General features: G+C 39.0%; 2 protein-coding genes across 3 annotated transcripts; both read left to right on the top strand.

Annotated features, from left to right (window-relative positions):
- The first annotated feature begins 1,011 nt into the window (after positions 1–1,011).
- On the top strand, positions 1,012–9,078 carry PAK1IP1 (PAK1 interacting protein 1). Of its 2 annotated transcripts, none has more exons than XM_017730654.1 (9): positions 1,012–1,196; positions 3,795–3,915; positions 4,006–4,080; positions 4,756–4,808; positions 5,238–5,383; positions 5,474–5,571; positions 6,291–6,390; positions 7,587–7,713; positions 8,339–9,078. In XM_017730654.1, the coding sequence occupies exons 1-9, from the start codon at positions 1,154–1,156 to the stop codon at positions 8,491–8,493; spliced, it is 918 nt and encodes a 305-aa protein (XP_017586143.1). In that variant the 5' UTR covers positions 1,012–1,153; the 3' UTR covers positions 8,494–9,078. The 2 variants fall into 2 exon arrangements, with proteins under 2 accessions (XP_017586143.1, XP_008629114.1); XM_008630892.2 differs by having other exon boundaries at positions 8,333–9,078.
- A 2,775-nt stretch (positions 9,079–11,853) lies between these two features.
- Positions 11,854–17,404, top strand: LOC103613146 (transmembrane protein 14C). The gene is made up of 5 exons (XM_008630888.2): positions 11,854–11,961; positions 12,165–12,248; positions 14,670–14,771; positions 16,548–16,635; positions 16,826–17,404. The coding sequence occupies exons 2-5, from the start codon at positions 12,173–12,175 to the stop codon at positions 16,881–16,883; spliced, it is 324 nt and encodes a 107-aa protein (XP_008629110.1). The 5' UTR covers positions 11,854–11,961; positions 12,165–12,172; the 3' UTR covers positions 16,884–17,404.
- The last annotated feature ends 2,063 nt before the right edge of the window (positions 17,405–19,467 follow it).

The raw sequence follows: 19,467 nt of genomic DNA, 5'->3' as shown, positions 1-19,467 counted from the left end.
TCGCTGTCCCGAAGGGCTCCCGGGAGCTGCGGAGCCTCTGGGCAGCCACGAGGGCGTGTGGGGCTGCGGTGCGAGGTCGCTCCTCCCGACGCGGCGCTGAGGATGGAGAGCTGCGCGGGGGATGGATAGAACGTGGTCGGGGGGCTGGGGCCAGGTGGAAGGCGTGTCTCCTGCCGTGATGGAGAACGAGAGAATCCTCCTCTCTTGCCCTTGGGATTTATCTCTGTGCAGACACTTTTTCACAGACAGCTTCGTCTAAGCACAGCACTGATTACAAGGGGAGGTTTGCACGCTTAAATCCTTTTGACTAATCTCCTAACAACACATTAACTTAATAAGATCCCATTATGCTTATATCTAGATATAATTCCTCCGCCTGTACTCAGCACTGAGGAGGCCACACCTCGAGTGCTGTGTTCAGTTCTGGGCCCCTCAATTCAAAAAAGACATTGAGATGCTGGAGCAGGTCCAGAGAAAGGCAGTGCAACTGCTGAAGGGTCTGGAACGGAAGTCCTGTGAGGAGTGACTGAGGGAGCTGGGGGTGTTTAGTCTGGAGAAAAGGAGGCTTAGGGTGGACCTTACCACTCTCTACAGCTGCCTGAAAAGAGGGTGAAGCCAGGTGAGGGTTGGCCTCTTCTCCCAGTCAGCAAGCAACAGGGCAAGATGACATGGTCTCACGCTGTGCCAGGGGAGGTTTAGGTTGGACATTAGGAAGAATTTCTTCACAGAAAGGATGATTACACATTGAAATGGGCTGCCCAGGGAGGTGGTGAAGTCACTGTGCCTGGAGGTGTTTAAGGAAAGACTTGATGTGGCACTCAGTGCCATGGTCTGGTTGACAAGGTGGTGTTCAGTTGTAGGTTGGACATGATGATCTCAGAGGTCTTTTCCAACCTAATTGATTCTGTGATTCTGATTTTTACACATACTTTTTCAGGTTTTGCTTTTAAAAAATAAAATTACAGGACAATGAAGTGGAAGCTTACTATGGTAAGCTTGAGAAAGACCTGTTTGTTTTGCGTTTCATTTACAGTCCTGGACAGTCGTCCCTGATTTTACACATCATGCCCACTCTGCCTCACTGTCAGCAGTAGCAGTGAATAACAGATATGTGGTCACTGGGAGCAGAGATGAGACAATCCAAATCTATGACATGAAAAAGAAGATAGAACATGGGGCGCTGCTACAGCACAATGGTAAGGGAGCTTTTCTTTGTAAAAAACATTAATGACAAAAAATTGTAGCTGAAAAACTGGTCCTTGCCGGAAGAAGAAAACTGATTTTTTTTTTTTTCTAATAAGACTGTAATAGTGGTGCTGTTGCAGCCAGGATGGTGTGATGATACAAACAAGGTACGCTTTTGAGCATAAAAGTAAAAGAAATTATTTTGGTATTAGCCAAAAAATATTGCTGCTGATTTCAATTATTTATAGTTTTATCTGGTTAAGAAGTTATGACCCACAAATGGCTTTTGTGCCATTTTTCTTCTATCAGGACAGTTTATCAAGACCATGCCTACTCCCAGCTACTTTCTTTCCCATTGTCCTTGTCCTGTCACAAGTGTACATGAGCCACACAAAAGAGAGAGTTTGCATGTGAGAGCAGGCTGCTGCTGCCAGATGAGTTAACCTGGTACATTTCCCCCTGTATGTGCTGCCCGAATTACAACTGCAAAGTACATGTTAAAGTCACAAAATAGTTTGGGTTGGAAAGCACCTTTTAAAGGTCATCTTGTCCAACCCCACTGAGTGAGCAGGGACATCTTCAATCAGATCAGGTTACACAAAGCCCCATCCAATCTGGCCCTGAATGTTTCCAAGGACAGAGTATCAACCACCTTTCTGGGCAACTGTTTCAGTGTATCACTGCTGTCCTTGTAAAAACACTTCTTCCTTACATCTAATCTTAACTGACCCTCTTTAATCTAATGTGGATGATAAAAAGCAGGAGCAGAGGAATTTTCCAGCTGTCTTTGCATTTTGGGAAGGTTTTCTTTCTCATACTGCTAGCTGAGAAACAGCTGGTGATGGTTTTGTAAACTAACTCTCTATTATTACCGCAGTCCTAGGGTATATCACTGTGTCCCGCAGCCGTAGGGAGGAGGAGGAGAGAAGATCCAGCAGGCAGGAATCATGCAGCAAGATTGATTTATTTAATTATTTTACAAACTCTTTTATAGACTTTTTTCTTCATAGTCTAATTGGACAAAGGATCAGCCACCCCTTGGGGTGATTGGCTAAAATCCTAAAACATCCATTGTCAAAATATTTTTCTACTATACTATAGGCAAGACTTCTCAAGGCTGCAGGTGTTTCGTTGTTTACATAACTCTGCTACCTCTTCTGTGAGAGAGAAAAGTCTCTCACGGACTTAGAAAATAGCAAGAAAATCCTTGCTAGCAGCATTTTTGTATCTACACTCTATCTTGCCCCTGCATGATTTTGTTACGGTTCACTAGAGAAAATATTTTGAATGGGTGTTAGAGAACCTCAGCCAATCCCCCTAGTGGGTGGCTGGTCAAGCGACCAATCATATCATGCTCTCTTACGTACAAAGATATATAACCTAGCTTGTATTTAATAAAATAATTCTATTTTCTCCTTGGACTTATATCATGATTCTGGCAGTTTCTTGGTGCAACAGCGACAATCTAAAACCGTTACCCCTTGTCCTATCACAACAGACCCTGCTAAAAAGCTTGTCCCTATCTTTCTTACAATCCCCCTTCAAGTACTGGAAGGCCACACTAAGGTCTTCCTGTGGCCTTCTCCCAGCTGAACAATCCCAATTCTTTCAGCCTTTCCTCATAGGAGAGGTGTTCCATCTCTCTGCTCATCTTTATGGCCCTTCTTTGTTCATGCTTCAACAGGTCCACGTCATTCTTATGTTGGGGACCTGTTGGAGCTGGATGCAGTGTTCCAGGTGGGCTCTCACCAGAGCAGAGTAGAGGGGCAGATTCCCCTCCCTTGCCCTGCTGCCCACGCTGCCTTTGATGCAGCCCAGGACACATTTGGCTTTCTAGGCTGGAAGTGCACATTGCTGGGTCATGTCCAGCCTCTCATCCATCAGCAAGCCTAAGTCCCTCTTGGCAGAGCTGCCCTCAATCTGTCCATCCCCCAGCCTGTGCTGATACCAGTTTGCACTGTGCTTTGTGGAACTTCAAGGTTCCCATGGCCCACTACTTGAACTTGTCCAAGTCCCTTTGGATGGCATCCCGTCCCTCACCACTTACAGAGGTTGGCGTCATCTGCAAACTTGCTAAGGGTGCACCCTTTTTCTATATCATTGGTACAGTCATCAGTTAATGGCTGTCCAAATAAATCTGTTTGTAGCTTAGCATTGATTAACCAAAAAGATCCAGGAGTTAGACTGAGCATGGTAGCTGCATTTAACTGACATATGATAAATCTGGTGATTATGGGAAAGTAGCATGTGCAGTAAATTCAGCTGTGTGTCAGGAGCAGGGCTTTGATGTGGGAGCTTTCCTATCACTGATAAGAGCTCTCTGTCATCTCTGCCACAGTGTTTGAGTACTGCTGTGTCAGAAAACAGACCAGATGGAGTTCAGACGTGTGGGTAAAGGGTGGCTGATAGAGCACATCAGACTATTGAATACAGCAAGAAAGTTTGAGGGTTTTTTTAAGAAATACTTAGGAAATAGTTTAGATTTTCCCAAGGTTAGGGTAGTAGCTGGCATGCCATGATGGAAGAAGTTTTTCTGTTAAGTTGTACATTCTCTGTTAATTTGTGCGATAACTGTTCGGTGTGTACAACATTGTTAATTGTATTTCTAGGCACAATAACTTGTTTGGAGTTCTATGGTACTGCACATCTACTGAGTGGGGCGGAAGATGGACTCATTTGTATCTGGAACACAAAGAGATGGGAATGCCTGAAATCCATTAAGGCACATAAGTGAGTTGCTTAAATCTTGATATTCATGTACGTTTTCATGTCTGTTTTCCTTGTAAATAATAGATGTGACTAATGTTTTGTTTTTATCAGAGGACATGTGGCATCTCTTTCTATTCATCCTTCTGGGAAATTAGCTTTGTCAGTCGGAACAGATAAAACATTAAGGTGAGTGAACAGATAAAACATTAAGGTGAGTCAAAACTGATGAAGGAATGCTGAGAATCATAATTCAGTAACTGTTAATTAGTGTTATAAGCAACAATTCTGTGTTGGGACTAGGCCATGCAACACTGATAAAATATATTTGTTATCAAATGGTTCAAAGATCCATTGGTTGTCTTTTGAAGTTCTAAGTGCCAGCAATATTTTAAAGTCTCTTAAGAGCAGTTTCTGCTGTTCATACCTTCTTCTTGTGAACTCTGACTCTTCACAAATTGCTTGTAAATGTATAAATATGTTTGCATTTTGGAACACAATTTGCTTAAACTTTTGAAAAATGCCAGGTTTTGTTTAGTGTGATTTTTCACTTGGAGGGTTTCCATGTTGCTGTAGATACATGTTTTAGACATATGAAATTCTTTTTCAACAGCACAAATTGCTATTTGGCTCCTTTGGGCTCAGTATTGCAAATGGTGGTTTAGAAAATAAATAACACAAGTTCAACATTATAGCGTGCAAGCAATATATATGAACTCATCATTTTCTCTTACATTAAGAAAGCAGAATAATGCATAGAGAGGCTTAAAAGCTTCCTTTGGGTGCCTCATGTCAGCAGATTGTACTTCAGTTTTGCTGTGCTGTTTTTAACCAGAATGCACATTACCTGTTGTTGTCTTTCAGAACTTGGAATCTTGTTGAAGGACGATCAGCCTTTATCAAAAACCTGAAGCAAAGTGAGTTTATCAATTTAAATCCACTAATTAAGTGGAATTTGATAGTTTTATTTTTCGTGTAAAGAAAAGTTGACTTAATTAATCGAGTCTGTTAATTGCAAACTTATATAATGTCTTTTTTACACATGCAGGCAAGCATCTGTAAGCTTATGTCCTTAATAATAATCACTTAGCAAAAGGAAAACATAGAACCACTAAAGTAAATACTTTTCCCCCTTGAAATTTGAGATCAGGACATTTAAATAAATGTGTTTTAGTTTGTTTTTCTTGACACAATTCTGATAATCAGAAATAAACATTTAAGAGTATAGCTGTTTATTCTAGTTTATTTGATTTTTCACTGAATATTTTCTTAAATCTAGGTAGAAAACAGTGTCTAGCAGCTTCTAAAGATTCTTACTTTTAGATTCTCTGTATCAATGTATATAGATGCACACATAATTAAATGGTCCCCTGATGGAGAGAAGTATGTGACTGTGATAACAAACAAAGTGGATATCTACAGACTTGACACAGCTTCAATCACTGGCACCATTACAACAGAGAAGAGGATTTCTTCACTTAGATTTATTACAGTAAGTACAAAAATGAGAGGTATTGGGAAATTAACTGGTTTGAAACACATGAAATTAATCACATTTGCATTTCTTTTTTCCCATTCCAAGGATTCTATCCTTGCCATAGCTGGAGATGATGAAATGATTAGGTTCTACAGCTGTGACTCTCAAAAATGCCTGTGTGAATTCAAAGCTCATGAAAACAGGTATTCTATATTTGTTTACTATTTAAATATTTATGGCAATGCTGAGTCCTCTCTGAAGTTCAATGGCTTGTAATGTTCAGCATATTTTGCTTTTGTTTTAGTATAGGAAGTGAATTTATTTATGTGCTAAATTCCAAACAGACTTGTTTGCTTTTAGTATGAGCACAAGTACTGTGCTGTCCATGCATGTTACAAAAACAACAGGGTACAGAATTAAGACTATTACTGTTCTAAATCTGTGTGTGTGTGTTTGTGTGTGTGTGTGTCTAACCAGTCTTTATTGACTCTGACTCTTTAGAATGCTTCAAAAAAACCAGTTTTCCGTTCAAACAATAGGAGTGTAATCACGTATTCTCTGTTTTTGAATACCAAATATTTGTCCGAATGTTGCTTTGAATTCATCAAAACACAAAAGCATTAGCAGTAATGTCATTGATGTGTCTAATAGTATATGCTTTAAAGTATTGAAGAGTTCTGAGCAAATGTTTCAGTGTATTACTGCTGTCCTTGTAAAGAACAAATGTTTCCAATATAAAACATTGTAGCAAATATTTCTAATATAAGTGACAGCACTCAAAGCTGATTACTGTTCCAAGGTCCTGCCTGTCACATCGGGGTTTTCTGTTCAAACTCATTTTTTAGACTGTTGCCTATTCATCTTTAATTTCTCTCAGCTTACTGTTCTGAAGTGTAATATAAAAATGAATTACTTTTTACAGAATAAAAGATATTTATAGTTTTGAAAGAGAAGGACAGCATGTTATTGTTACTGCATCCAGTGACGGTTACATTAAAATGTGGAATCTGGATCTTGATAAGGTTGGTGTATTAAACTGCTTTCCTGCATTTAAGAAAAGTATCAGAGAACCAAAATTTGCAGACAGTTCTGTTGTAAGAGTTAATTATAAATGACTGAGGAAATTTTACTTGAAATGTGGATGTCTTGATCTTCTTCCATGTTACATTCAGTAGAGATGTATGTATAAGCACATATATTTATGCACTTGCATATTTTTTTATCTTTGTACTTTTCTTTTTTTAAACAAACTATAAAGTATGATGATATTATGAGATCTCATCTCCACTTTATGTGAAGTCATGCTTCCCATCAGACCTAGCCAGGCTTATGACTATCTAATCAGTTATGTATGTTATGACTATCTAATTAGTTCAGGACTGCTGTGAGTTTTTGTAATGTTGATGACTGTTGCTACTCTTAAAAACACAAAGTCTGTGGTTTGGGTGGGGGAAGATGGTTGTTCATGTAAGGGGAAGAACTTATCCTTTGGAAAAATTCAAATACATTAATGTACTGGGTACTTGTATTTCCTGTATTTTCAAACAGTTCTGAGTAACACAGTTCAACAAGGAATCATGTCTTATCTTTAAAGTTTCTTTTGTTTAATGTTTCCTCTTAAAATCAGAAATAGATTTTTATAATTTATTGCCTAGTTACAAAGGATCTACTATATTTTATGGTAAGCATCTTGGATAGTTCAAATAATTATTTCTCAACTTATATACTCTTCATATCTGAATTTGCATGTTTTTAATGTCATCCACTCTGATTATTTTTATACTTGTAAGTGCAGGAGTGATCTCCCTCTTTTCCCTACACCTTACATTTCTGTTCTCCTTGTACAGAATTGACAGAGTGATCGGGGAACTCTTTACCTTTCTGTGTAACATTGTATTTATTTTGACAAATATGTGATTTCCTTTCCTTGCAGGCAAAGTTTTGTATCACTGTGTGGGCTGCTCTGTGCAGCTCTGAGGGGTGGAATATTCTAATACAGTGGTTTCCAGTGGGTTGATGCTGTTAACATTGCACATGTGTTTGTGACACTTTTTCCCATGATATCTGTAATAGAATATTTGTATTCCAAGAGCTGAGTGATACAGTTGCCTATCAATGAAGTGAAGGTGGGCAGTAAGATGCTTTCTGACTTCAAATACAGTAAATTTAAACAGAAATAAAATAAGGTTTAAATAATACTCTTTTATGTTTTCTTCAGATTAAAGATGGGCCATCTTTACTGTGTGAAGTCAATACCAAAGCTAGGCTGACATGTCTTGCAGTATGGCTTGACCGAGCTTCAGAAATGAAAGAAAATTCTGATAAAACTGCAACATCATCTCAAGGTAACAAAAGTGTTCATGTTTTGTATTGTTAATGTGACTGTGAAGTGGAATACACCAAGTGGGAGGTTTCTACTATATCCATTGGAAAACGTTCTGGTATTTTGAAGAAATGGGGATATGACACTGGCAAGTGATACAGGTACACTTACCGATCTGATAGTGTCTCAAGCCCGTGTGTTTGTGGGACAGAAGAGAACATAAGCCTCTTTTCACTTTTATTAAAGTTTTCTTTCTGTTTACTGGAGTAACATACTGAGGAAGCCACTGCAAAGCTTTTGAGACAGATAAGAAAATAAACAGTTGATAGAACTGCATGTCTTGTCTTCCTATAAACGAAATTAGGTCTGAGGCTATTGTAGCTGAGCAAACTTACAAAGTCTAGCTCAGATCTGTTTGGGTTTTCTGCTGTTGTTTTTCCTGCATTGTAATCTGTTTACATACTTGATCTTTATAGATCTTAATTTCACAGGCAAAACTAGCATAAATGGCACTTTCCACTGTAAAATAAAAAGCTATTTATAACCTTATTTTAAATGAGCTACAAATAAGTCTCTGTGTCATTTAGACTACAAAGACCAGACATAAAGTTCAATGTGAATAATTCCTTGCTTTTTTTCAGAAACAGAAGATGAAAAATCATCAACAGCCAGGAGAAACAAAGATTTTTGGACTAGTGGACGGGTTAAAGCAGCAAAAAGAAAGAGAAAAATTATTCCAGGGAAACAAAAGTTGGAAGCTCCAGTGCAAAAGAAGAAAAAGAAACAGAATAGCTCAGCATGAAGGCAGCTACTTTCTCTCCTGTATAAAAAGTAAATGCTGGTGTTGCCCTAGTTTTTATAAGAATGTAAACCCTAACAGGACATATACCTCTGACCTGATGTGTTGTTTAAAAGCAACTAGTGTTTTTACCCTAATAAATTGACTGATCATTCTGGGAACTTTCTGTAAGTGAACAAAGCAAAAATAAATTCATAATAGGTAATGTTTATATTTTTATACTTACAATACCATACACTTTTTAACTGGCTCTGAAAAAGACAGCTAAAATAATAAAAACAGCTGCATCTCAGTTACATTTTTGTCTCACTTAAATGCATATTAAAAACGTACATTTTCTCAGTGTTGAAAATGTCACTGTTCATTTGACTCAAGGTATGATCTGTCTTTGTTCTGCATTTCTTTTCCTACTGTAAGAAAGAACATGTTAAAATTACTTAAAATGATCACATTCCATTCATACACTCAGGGAAAACTGTAATTTCTAGTTCTTGATGTGGACTTATAGATGGACTTTAAAAGCACAGTGTTTGGCTTTTTTACTGTGTTCATACTCAAATATATTTAAGTTTTTTAAAAGTCTTTGCACCACTGTTCACATGACTGAAACATTTTGTTCGGAATATGATACATAATTTTAGGTGAAAGAGTTTATATCGATAAGGTTTTACCTTTTCTTCCCCCTTTCCATTGTATTTTTTCCAAGTCCTTGATCTGAGCCATGTTGTTAAAAAAGAATTATATAACATTTGAAATGTTTGCCACGCTGATAAATGTCACCTATCTGTTTGTTTGCACTTAAACAAAAAGTGAATTCCTGACCTTCTCAGTCAGTGGGAACAGGAGTTTATCCTAAGCCTTATTACAAATATGCAGTGGGAAAAACAAAGTTGAGCTGGTGAGAACAAGATCAAAGAGCTGTACTAAATGTTTCCTTTCTTTATTTTAAGGTGTAAGGCATGTTAATGTTGTTTTCTGCACTACTGGAGTAGTCATTACTATTTCTGTTTTCAAAGAGTAGTTGGAATTCTGTTTTATTCTGATTCACTTCATCTGTTCCTCCTTATTTGTGTAGCAAGAGAAAAAGTAGAGAAAACCAGAAAAAAGATTGAGCCAAATCTGAAGACAGGCATGCAGGCTGGTTTAGAGCTATAAAATAGGACATAACTCCAGCTGTATGCTCTGACATGGAAACAAAGTGAGCATCCTCAGTGCTTATACAGAATGGTTCATGTGGCAGTAGCAGTATTCTCTTGGATGTCCATATTTACCTTATGTAACTGTTTTCCTACTTTAGATAAATGATCAGAGCCCCTTGTTTGGATATTCCATATAGTTGATTTATGCAAGCTCAGTTTAATTCAACATTAAAGGGATTAAGTTTGAGCTTACACAGCTTCTAATTTTAATGATACCCTAAATGCTTGTGTTGACAAATACATGCAAATAATATACAACTTCAAATGGTTTGTTGACTTGACAGAAAGGTGCCAAAACAGATTTTTAATTCATAAGGCTTCTACAGTAAATATAAGACTTTAAAAGTATAAGCCTAAATAAGGGAATTGTGTACAGTGTTTTCATTTGTAAAGTGTTATGTCTATTTGATAGTGCTTATGTCCTTGACAAAATGTCTGCCACTACTAAACCAGTTTTTATCATTTGAATTTTTAAATACATGAGCTCATGGACACAGTCATCACAATTGCAGAAGCAGGCTTGCAGAAGCACCAGGAAAAATCCACTCAGCACATAATTTTAAGAATTAAAAAGCAAAAGTTCCACATAAATTGGGTTCTAAAGTTTGGACTTAGAAGTAAATATTAGACATTTGTAAAAATCCAAACTCCCTGTGTAGTAACAAAGAATTATGCATCTCATGAGACTCAGAACGATTTATGACCTGGAGACAGAGAAGAACAGTCCTTAGGGGAAAACCCATATTTTTTATACCTTGAGTGAATATTCTACTACTAATGAGTACTTGGCAGTTTGTTTTTTTTGTTGTATCTTTGTGTACATCTTCCTTTTCAGCACATTTTCCATTCTGGTTTTCAGGGAACTGTTTAGAATGGTAGAGGGAAGGCAGCAGTGCAGAGAGAGGAGATGTCAGCAGTGAGAAAGCTGTCCCTGTCAGAAGGGATGGGTGTACATGACACTGGGAGAGTAGATGGAGCCATAGCTGCAAGAAACAACAGCTCAGTGAGCAGCATCTCAGCTGAGCCCCAGGTGAGTTCAATAGTTCCAGTAGCTGTGGATTTCTTGCAGTTTTCCTGTTTCCCCTCTTGGGGAATTCCTGTGCTGGATCACAAAGCAGAGCCCAGGGAAGCTTGAACTTCACAGCTATTACACAGCTCGAATGGAAAAGGAAACCCCATCCAGTATAGCTTAGATATGTGTTGGTTGTGGCACTTTGCACGGAGGGAGGAGATTCCTATTTAAAGCACTTAGGCCAACAAAGGAATTAAACTGCTCCCCACTTTCTGACCATTAGGCTAATTCATAAAGATGGGAAACTTTGAAATGCAGCTACGGGAAATTGTGTTGTGCAGAAAGTACAGGCCTCTCATGTTTTATGCCTTCTATTATGAAGAGGAATTTAAGCCCCTCAGTTCAGGGATCTGGCTACAGGAGTACTTTTCCTTTTTATATGGTGAAACATCCATGGGAGATAAGTGCATGGACAACTGGAGTAAAATCATGGAGGATCATTTACATTAATGAAGTCCATTTCGGAGCTCGGAAAAGAGAAAGTTTAGCTTTTTAGGTAGTTAGAAACATCTCTACATTTTTCCAGATTAAAAAAAAAAAAACGGCAAACATTTTCTTTACAAGATGCTTTCCCATCTCCCACTGTTGCATAACTTCTACAGCAGAAGACTCCTTTTTCTGTTGCATTAGCCTGTAATTCGGAGGTCCTGGAAATCCTCTACATCTTCCATACAAGAGCTATACTGAAATTACTGATCAAAGCTAGAAGCAGCCTGCAGGCTGCCCAGAGTTGTAGCTCATGCTACACCAAAACCCAACCCCAAATTCTCAGCTGTACCACGTAACCTCACTTTTGGATCAGGACTAGGATGGATTGGGTGCACACTACTGCAGTTCTGCGGGAGCTTTGCCCCTCACTGAACATGAGCACAAAACTTGGTCTGTACTGAGTCATTTGTAGGCACCAGGGCTCGCTCGAGCATCCTCGACCCCCGCCTCCCGCCGTGCCGGGGGATTCCCGGGAGCTCTGCAAGTAGGTGGGAAGGCACCAGCACCTCCTCCTCCTCCGCAATCCCGGGCTGCGGGACGCACCCTGCCCTGCCTCTTGGGTGGGTTTTCGGTTGGGTTTTGTGCTTGGCTTTTTGCTCCCTTTTCTCGGAACAGCCGGAAAAGGGAAGCGTTGGGCGGTGCGTGTCTCTCTCGCCTCCCCTTCCGCCGCCTGCTCCGCCCCGGGTGCTGCGGAGCGGGGCCGCCGCGCAGGTGAGACCCCGCAGTGTCCCTGTGCCCCCGGGGCTGCCTTCCTAACAAAGCCGGTTTCATCTCCTGGGCTCGCTTCAGAGCTTAGCCTTTAGGCAGGCCTTGCTCGTGGAAAAGCCCGCCACGGCAAAATGCTTTGCTTTGTTTTTTTCCTCCCCTGAAAAAGGTTAAGAGGTGCTGATCCTCACCCCAATTTTCTCTTCCAGTTTTCGGCATGGCAGTGGACTGGCTCGGCTTTGGCTACGCCGCCCTGGTGGCATCAGGAGGGATCATTGGCTACGCAAAAGCAGGTAGGGCGCCGAAAGGTGCTTCTATCCCTCCCCCTTTCCTCCCACCTGCTTCTCCCTCTTCCCAGTAATTTGGTGGGAGCTGGGCAGCTTTTTACGAAAGCCTCCTATCTCGAAGTTGACCCAGATGTAAATGTTATCGGTTTGTGCCATGTGCTGGTAACTTGCTGCTGTTGGGGTGTGGTGGATTTTGAGTTGAGCTGGTGCTTTGGGCTGATAAGGCTATAATCTGCTTTCTGGTGGATGCTGATATCTGCACTGTGCTCTTTAGATGAACTGTCATAAGTTTGCTTCAGAAAGGCTTTTTCCCTGCTGTTAAAAATACAAGCATTCTGTAAGTGTTCTGTATCTACAAATGACATAAATCACCCTTTTTCCCCCTTAAGAGATTTATTCCCATTTTAATCTTCGATGATAACAGTATACTGCAAGCTGCAGAGGGCTTGCAGAACTATCTTTTCTCCAAGTAGAGCTAAACAGTGCAAATCAGTCCTTAAACTTGTTCCTCTTCTGGGCTCTGCATCATAAGCTTACCCTCTGACCTACTGCTTTCATTTCCTGGCCTTTTTCTGAGTTAGCCCTCCTCCAGACAGAACTGTGGATTCATTCCTGCTGCAACACCCTCTTTTCCAGCTTTGAAAATCCCTAAGCCGTCTTAGTTTTTATGATAGGAAGAGGCACTGCTGAAGTCAGTAAGATTCTTACCAGTGCATTTGACTACATAGATGCTAGTGCCTATTCCAGTTTGTTTTCCATTGGCTTGATTTATCCTTTGGGTTGTGAGTGGAGTTTAGGACAGAAGGGACAATACTGAGGACTTAAGTAACTAATTGCATCTGTATTTTTCCGAGGCCATTATGAAAGGATAGGTGTCTTTCAAGCCTCTGGAACCTGATTGGGTGGATGTGGTTATGCTCAGGCGAGGGAATCCAGGTCACAGGATTTTTGAATGGGGAACCATTTGAATGAGAAACTCATATGGTGACTGCTAGAGAGAAAAAAAAAACATACAAAGGAGCTATTGTATCCTTACTAATTACTTGGAGAAACCAAAAGAAAATGGAACTTTCATGCCTAGAGCTAAGTTGGTGATCTGTTCTTTTACAACCAGGTCTATTTACCCACACAGACAGGGGGCAGTAGTAGGTGCATTTGGAAGAATATGAGAACATGGCAATCAAAGAGTGAGTGAGTGAATGATTTATTGATTGATTGATAAATTTTTCTGTCTTCATTTAGCAAGTTCTCTGGGTCCCTGTGTTTTGAGACATAGGAATTTCTTGAGCTGGAGGTAATGTGTTCTAGGAAGTGTATGTGTCATAGCTCCTTAAACAGTGCCTTGAGGTAAAATTCAAGGGATATATGATAGATGTTTCTTGCTTCACAGGCTTGTGGAAAGCATTGTAGCTCCCGCAAATTTGGTAACCCATACTCTGTGTAAAGCAGCCACCTACTAGAGAGTGCATCTTTTCCTTGCACATGTACAAGTATATCAGGTGCTTTCTATCATTTTTGTCCCTTCTTTTTATACCAGAAGCAGGATATAAAGCAATACTACAGCAACCTTGTTGATGACTAAAGAATGATTACTTTCTGGAAGCAATATGCAGTCCTCCTGTAACATTGAGAGGAGATCTTTATCAGATTAGCTTTTCAATCTCAAGTCTTTGAAAGGTGACCTCAGAATGGAATATGTAAAGAACCAGCTTCAGTACCATTAGCCTTATAGAAGGCTTTCACCACTCACAGTGATCATGCCACTTCATTACTTGGTATATTCTATAAATCACCAATTTAGAGGTGGTATTCTTTATTTTCTGGTAGTTTGAGATTATCATTTATACTGAGGACTTGATTCAAAGTTTAGATGGGTCCAGGGAACCTTCTTCCAAAGTCTGTAGTTACCTTTGGATCAAATCTCAGCTGTACTTAGGAGATATGACCTCTTGTTCAACTCTGCCCTGTTCCTTGGCAACTCTTTGAATGCCTTCCTGCCCAATTCCACCCACATGTCCTTTTTTTCTGATCTTAAATCCTTACAATTTAATCCATCTACTTTACTGCCCCTCAAGAAATTTTCATAAGACTGTTTTGAAACAGCATGCTTCAGTTTGTGCAAGGAAAACACCAATTATTTTGTATTTCTCACTATTCTTTCAATCATAAGTGTATTAATGTCTTTGCTGTTAGAGAACTAAATACTAATGCAGTATGTATCTTATGCAAGAGTAATTGAATTGTTTCTTGGTGCTGATCAGCATGGCCTCAATATCTTACAAAAACCCTTCTCTAATCTTCTTTATAACAATGAATGATGAATGCCCATCTTTTTTTTTTTATTATTGTTGGTGTTTTACGAAACGAAGCTGCTCACCAAGTCAATTTTAAAGTTTCTAATAAATGCATTATCTTCTACTTATTCAGGTAGTGTTCCATCACTAGCTGCTGGTCTTTTCTTTGGGAGTTTGGCTGGACTGGGTGCTTATCAGGTCTCACAGAATCCAAATAACGTTTGGGTTTCTCTGAGTAAGTAATTTAAAATTTTTTTTAGAAAAGATTATATTTAGCCTATATATTTTGAATGAGTACCTAAAAGTCTTTGCAGAAGAGTTAAACAGGGATAGTGTTACAAATCTAATTTCAGTTCTGTCTAAACTTTGCTGAACTGGTGGCTGCCAGCACGCATCTGTCTCATACTGATGTGTATGAAGGATCATAGTGCAAGGGAAGTGCTAATAAGTGGATTTCTGACCCCTGTGTGCCCTCTTTTTGGCTGGATCCTCCTACCTTGAGCATCCTGCAGGAGGCTGGAAAATTTTGGGAAGTGAGATTCCCCTTCAGACTGACCATACCCCTAGCAGACTATTTTATTATCAAAGAAAATGGCAGAGACTGTGACTGGCTTATTTTTATATATGACAAATATGTGGAATTACAAAGGTGTTGATGCCTGGGGAGGTTTGAGAGAGAAGCAAGCTTCAGTAATGCTGTTTCTTCCTTCTCAGAATTGGAGCTTCCCTTCCCCCTGATTTGAGAAGGTAACTGTGGAGAGTTACTGCTTGGTCAGTATTTAAAGAGCCACCACTGACTATAGCATTTTTTACTGAAGCAGTGACATAGCATCTTTGACATGTGAAAATCAGAAGTGAAAGGGGAAGGCCCAGCATTTCCTCCACTTCAGCTTTGTTTACAGGCAGTCCACTTCCACACCTACTGGACAGGCCAAAAGCTGTGTGTGGTCAAGCCTTAATAACTGGAATACTCTGCAAATACAGCAAGCCTAAGAAGTGTGAGGTCAAATGTTTTCCCAAATAGGAGAGACAGATACATTTCTGTAACTCAGTCGCGTATGGAGTCTTTTCGTCCTTCTCATGCTTTAAAGTTTTTGGAAAAGATGTGTTCTAGTGCTGTTTGAAACAAAATTCCATTGCGTATTAGACTACAGTCCCAGTCTCCTACATATCTCCTTACGTGGGATTAGAAGACATCAATTACAATATTTAGGCTGGTGTTAAGGAGGAAGGATGCCATGGTTAGGACTGAAGATGAACTGGATCCTGCAGGACCAGTCATCACATAGAAGCAACAGTAGAGGATAAAAGAGTTGTTGGAACAACATGTTGTGTGTAGCTGTTACCACTGGGTAGCAGATGCATATTAAGGCTAAGGATTTCATCAGTGTATGTTTTCCTTACTTTTTTTTTTAGCATTCAGTCTTTATTTGAGATACCATGTTCCAGGGACTGTCCTTTCTATTTTACTGAGTGAAACTACCTGGCTCCTATCTGTATGTCAAGTGGTCAGGGACAGTAGCTTTAACTCTGATGGTTGGCACACTTCGTTTTGAAGTCTTTTGAAAACATAAATTAGCTCATTCTTAGAACATTGTTACAAGTTAGACATGAAAATGCTCCCTCCCTTTTTTGAGAAGTGGGGGAATTATGTGGACAACTTTCATGATTTCCCTGTGTGGGGAAGGACTGAGTTCCAGAGCAGTGTATCATAAATTATTTCCAGTCTCAAAAAGAGCACATTTGGAAAAAAAAATTTGAGGAATATGTGCAGAAGCATGTGGAGTACACTGTCTGCTAGAGCTTGATGTAGAATACTTACTCTTTACAAACTAAGGCATTTTAAAATTTACACAATTTTAGTGACTCTCTTAGTCTGTCAAGTGAAGTAACCCTGTTTCTCTTTTTACTTGATGCTGTTGCTTCTCTCTGTTCTGTTACTTTTGAATTCTGTTGTGTTTCTCCCATACACACATCTCTGCTGACTGAACTGTGCAATCTCTCCTTTAAGTTACCTCTGGAGCACTGACTGCCGTCATGGGAACAAGATTTTACAACTCCAGAAAATTCATGCCTGCAGGGCTAATTGCTGGTGTCAGGTACAATACAGTATACTTTTTTTTAAATTCATGTGTGTGATTTCTTATTTGCTTAATTAAGCTGAGACAGAGTGAACCATATTTTGTGTATCATTTTTCTTCCAGTGCACCCCTTACGTGAAATATTTGAAAATGAATTGACAAATTGTTGTTATTATTGTTTAATTATATTATTTTTCCCCTTATACAGTTTGCTAATGGTTGGAAGATTAGCACTGAAGATGCTGGAAAAGCCCCAGGATAAGTAACTGTTAATTTTACATCTTAATATTTGGAAAACGAAACCTGATAATGAAGTTGCATGAATGAAGAAGTGAGAAGATGGAAAAATTTTCTGTATCAAGACTTTTTTTTTCTCATTTTTATGTAAGGGGAACAGACAGTTTATATACAAGGTGCCATTTGTTCCAATGATCAGATAGAGCTGTATGTGTATAGAGAGAAATGGGTCCTGGCTCTGATTTTTCCAGACATGTTTCAATGTATTTTAACGCTTCCATGTTTGTATATTCCAAAATATACTGCTGACATGTATGAAGCAGAGAGAACCTGTAATTAAGAAAATATCTACAAAGAGGCACCAGGAGTAAGTGGCTAAATACAATAGTGTATCTCAGACCTTTTATACTGAGTATTACAGTGTGCTTTACCCGTTGCATTCTGAATTGATATACCATGTCTTTATAATGTCAAACAGATCTTGCCTTTTTATTGTTAAATGATGCTAAAATGATGCTTTTCTATAAGTAAAATCTGTTACAAACCTTTATTTGGCATGGGTTTTTTGTATAATTTCTGTGTTTGGAGACAGGGGTACTTTTTTTCACCTTGTTTTCTCAGTGGAGGTCTTTGGAGTGGACTGTTAGTATCCAAGGGCTGTCTTTCAATGATATTTAAAAATCACTTTATACATGGAGGGACAGAAGATTAAATTAGGGGCCTTCATTAACACTGCATTAAAAAAGTTGGTTGAAAGGGACTTACCCCGTGGATTAATTAAGCGATTAATTAAGCTAATTGAACAGTTGAATGTGATCTAGACTGTATAACTGGAATAAAATACCCTAACACTATGTAATTCTGATCTTACAGGCTTATTTGACAATAGAATGTATCAGCATCTTATTTTTATCTCTTAGGAGAGTGGCTGTGCCTCTTCAAATCTGTCATTATTAGGAAACCCTGGAGTCAGGAGGGTTCCTTGTTCTGCTGGGATGCCTGAGGACTGAAGTGTGGAAGAGGCATCAGTGCCATCTGGTGCTTTTGTTGTCACTCCAACCTTGACTGCTTCTCCTGCACTGGCTCTTGCAGCTCTATTGGTGCAGGCACAGCTAACGTGGGCTTAGCACTGTGATGGAAGGGAGAGGCAAGAAATGTGTGAAAGAAAATCCTTTATCAGCTTATTCTTTAGTGATACATTATTATTGATAAATTAGGATTCTTACAGTGTGTACCTTTATTTTAAAGTGATATTTTATGTATTGACTATTTAAGATTTTACTTTGGGACCTTTATAGCACTGATGATATCAGAACCTTGTCAACTGCTTAACATGATCATGGCAAAGCAGGTTTAAATTAACTTCCATCTTACACACTTTCCATTTTGTAGTGTTTACAGGAATTTGTAAAAATTGCCTCAAACTGCATAAAGCAAATACCAAACTACATAATTGCTCCATTTTGTTGGTCACTTCAATACCTGTATTTCCTTTTCTGAAAATGGCATTTAGTAGTATTGAGTCAACGTGACCTTTCTACTGTTGTGGATCAATGGCCACCCATATGGTAGTAGACTGGAGGCTGCTGTAGTAGAAAGTAGTAATTACAAGCAGATCTATAGATGTTGGGCCAGTCATGCTGTCTGTTACCAATTCTTTTAGCAAAAGTTATCAAATTAATTCCAGGTTTTTGAATATATTGCATATTGTAACCTATCTTGTTTCCAGGGACTTAATCTGTAAATAGCCTCATCTGTACAGGATGAATGTGCAGGGAGCAACACTAAAAACATGTTAAAGCACATCTGAAATTCTAGTCTCAGTTAAATCATAGTCTCTTTTGGCCATACTTGAAGCAAAATCTAACAGAAGTTTTGTAATTACCTTTTTATATTTTTAAATCACCCTGTGTCATTGAATAGAAAATCCCATCACTGATACAGAATTTTCTAGAGCCGTTCAAGAATTAAAGACATGAACATCCTTCCTCCAGATTGTTCCTGCTTTTAGTTTGATTGTTAGCTAATTCTAAAAGATTTCTTTCTGGGGGTTTTTTCCACTGTGAGTGGTCTCTATGTAAACTGAGATAATTACTTTTGCATTAAATCCACTGTGGCTATGCCATGACTTGAGTGGAACTTCTAGTGATTTATTTATTTTTGGGAAATGAACTGCTAAAATAACTCGTAAAGTAAGGCTGTTCTGTTCAAAGCACACTCTGAAAATAAAAATATTAGTTTAATATTTCTTACAGTTTCAGCTGTCAGCACAAGCTGAAATGAATACTGATTTTTTTAAAAAGGTCCAGGAACAGGAAACTAGTTTTACTATACACATATTGAGTCACCAGGATTCAACAACTCAGAGTTTAATCATGCATCCAGAACATTACAGAATTGAGAGAAGAAAAGAATTTGAGTTGTCAAATCCTCGTTTCATAGAGTGAAGGCCCAGGTCCTCCATTCCACATCTACTTGCCTGAAAGAAGCTGGGTGGCAAGAGGAGATGTCAGGTATTTTACCTCTCTGTTGAGTGGCTTGCTCAGGACCAGAGGAGGGAATTTCCTATTCACTTTGGTAGGTAGATGATCTCTTGAAAGTAGGAGTTTGCCC

Source organism: Corvus brachyrhynchos, unplaced genomic scaffold, assembly GCF_000691975.1.
Source record: "Corvus brachyrhynchos isolate BGI_N302 unplaced genomic scaffold, ASM69197v1 scaffold43, whole genome shotgun sequence".
Lineage (NCBI taxonomy): Eukaryota > Metazoa > Chordata > Aves > Passeriformes > Corvidae > Corvus > Corvus brachyrhynchos.
The sequence above is the reverse complement of the archived record's forward strand: the minus strand, read 5'-3'. Positions and strand labels throughout refer to the sequence as shown.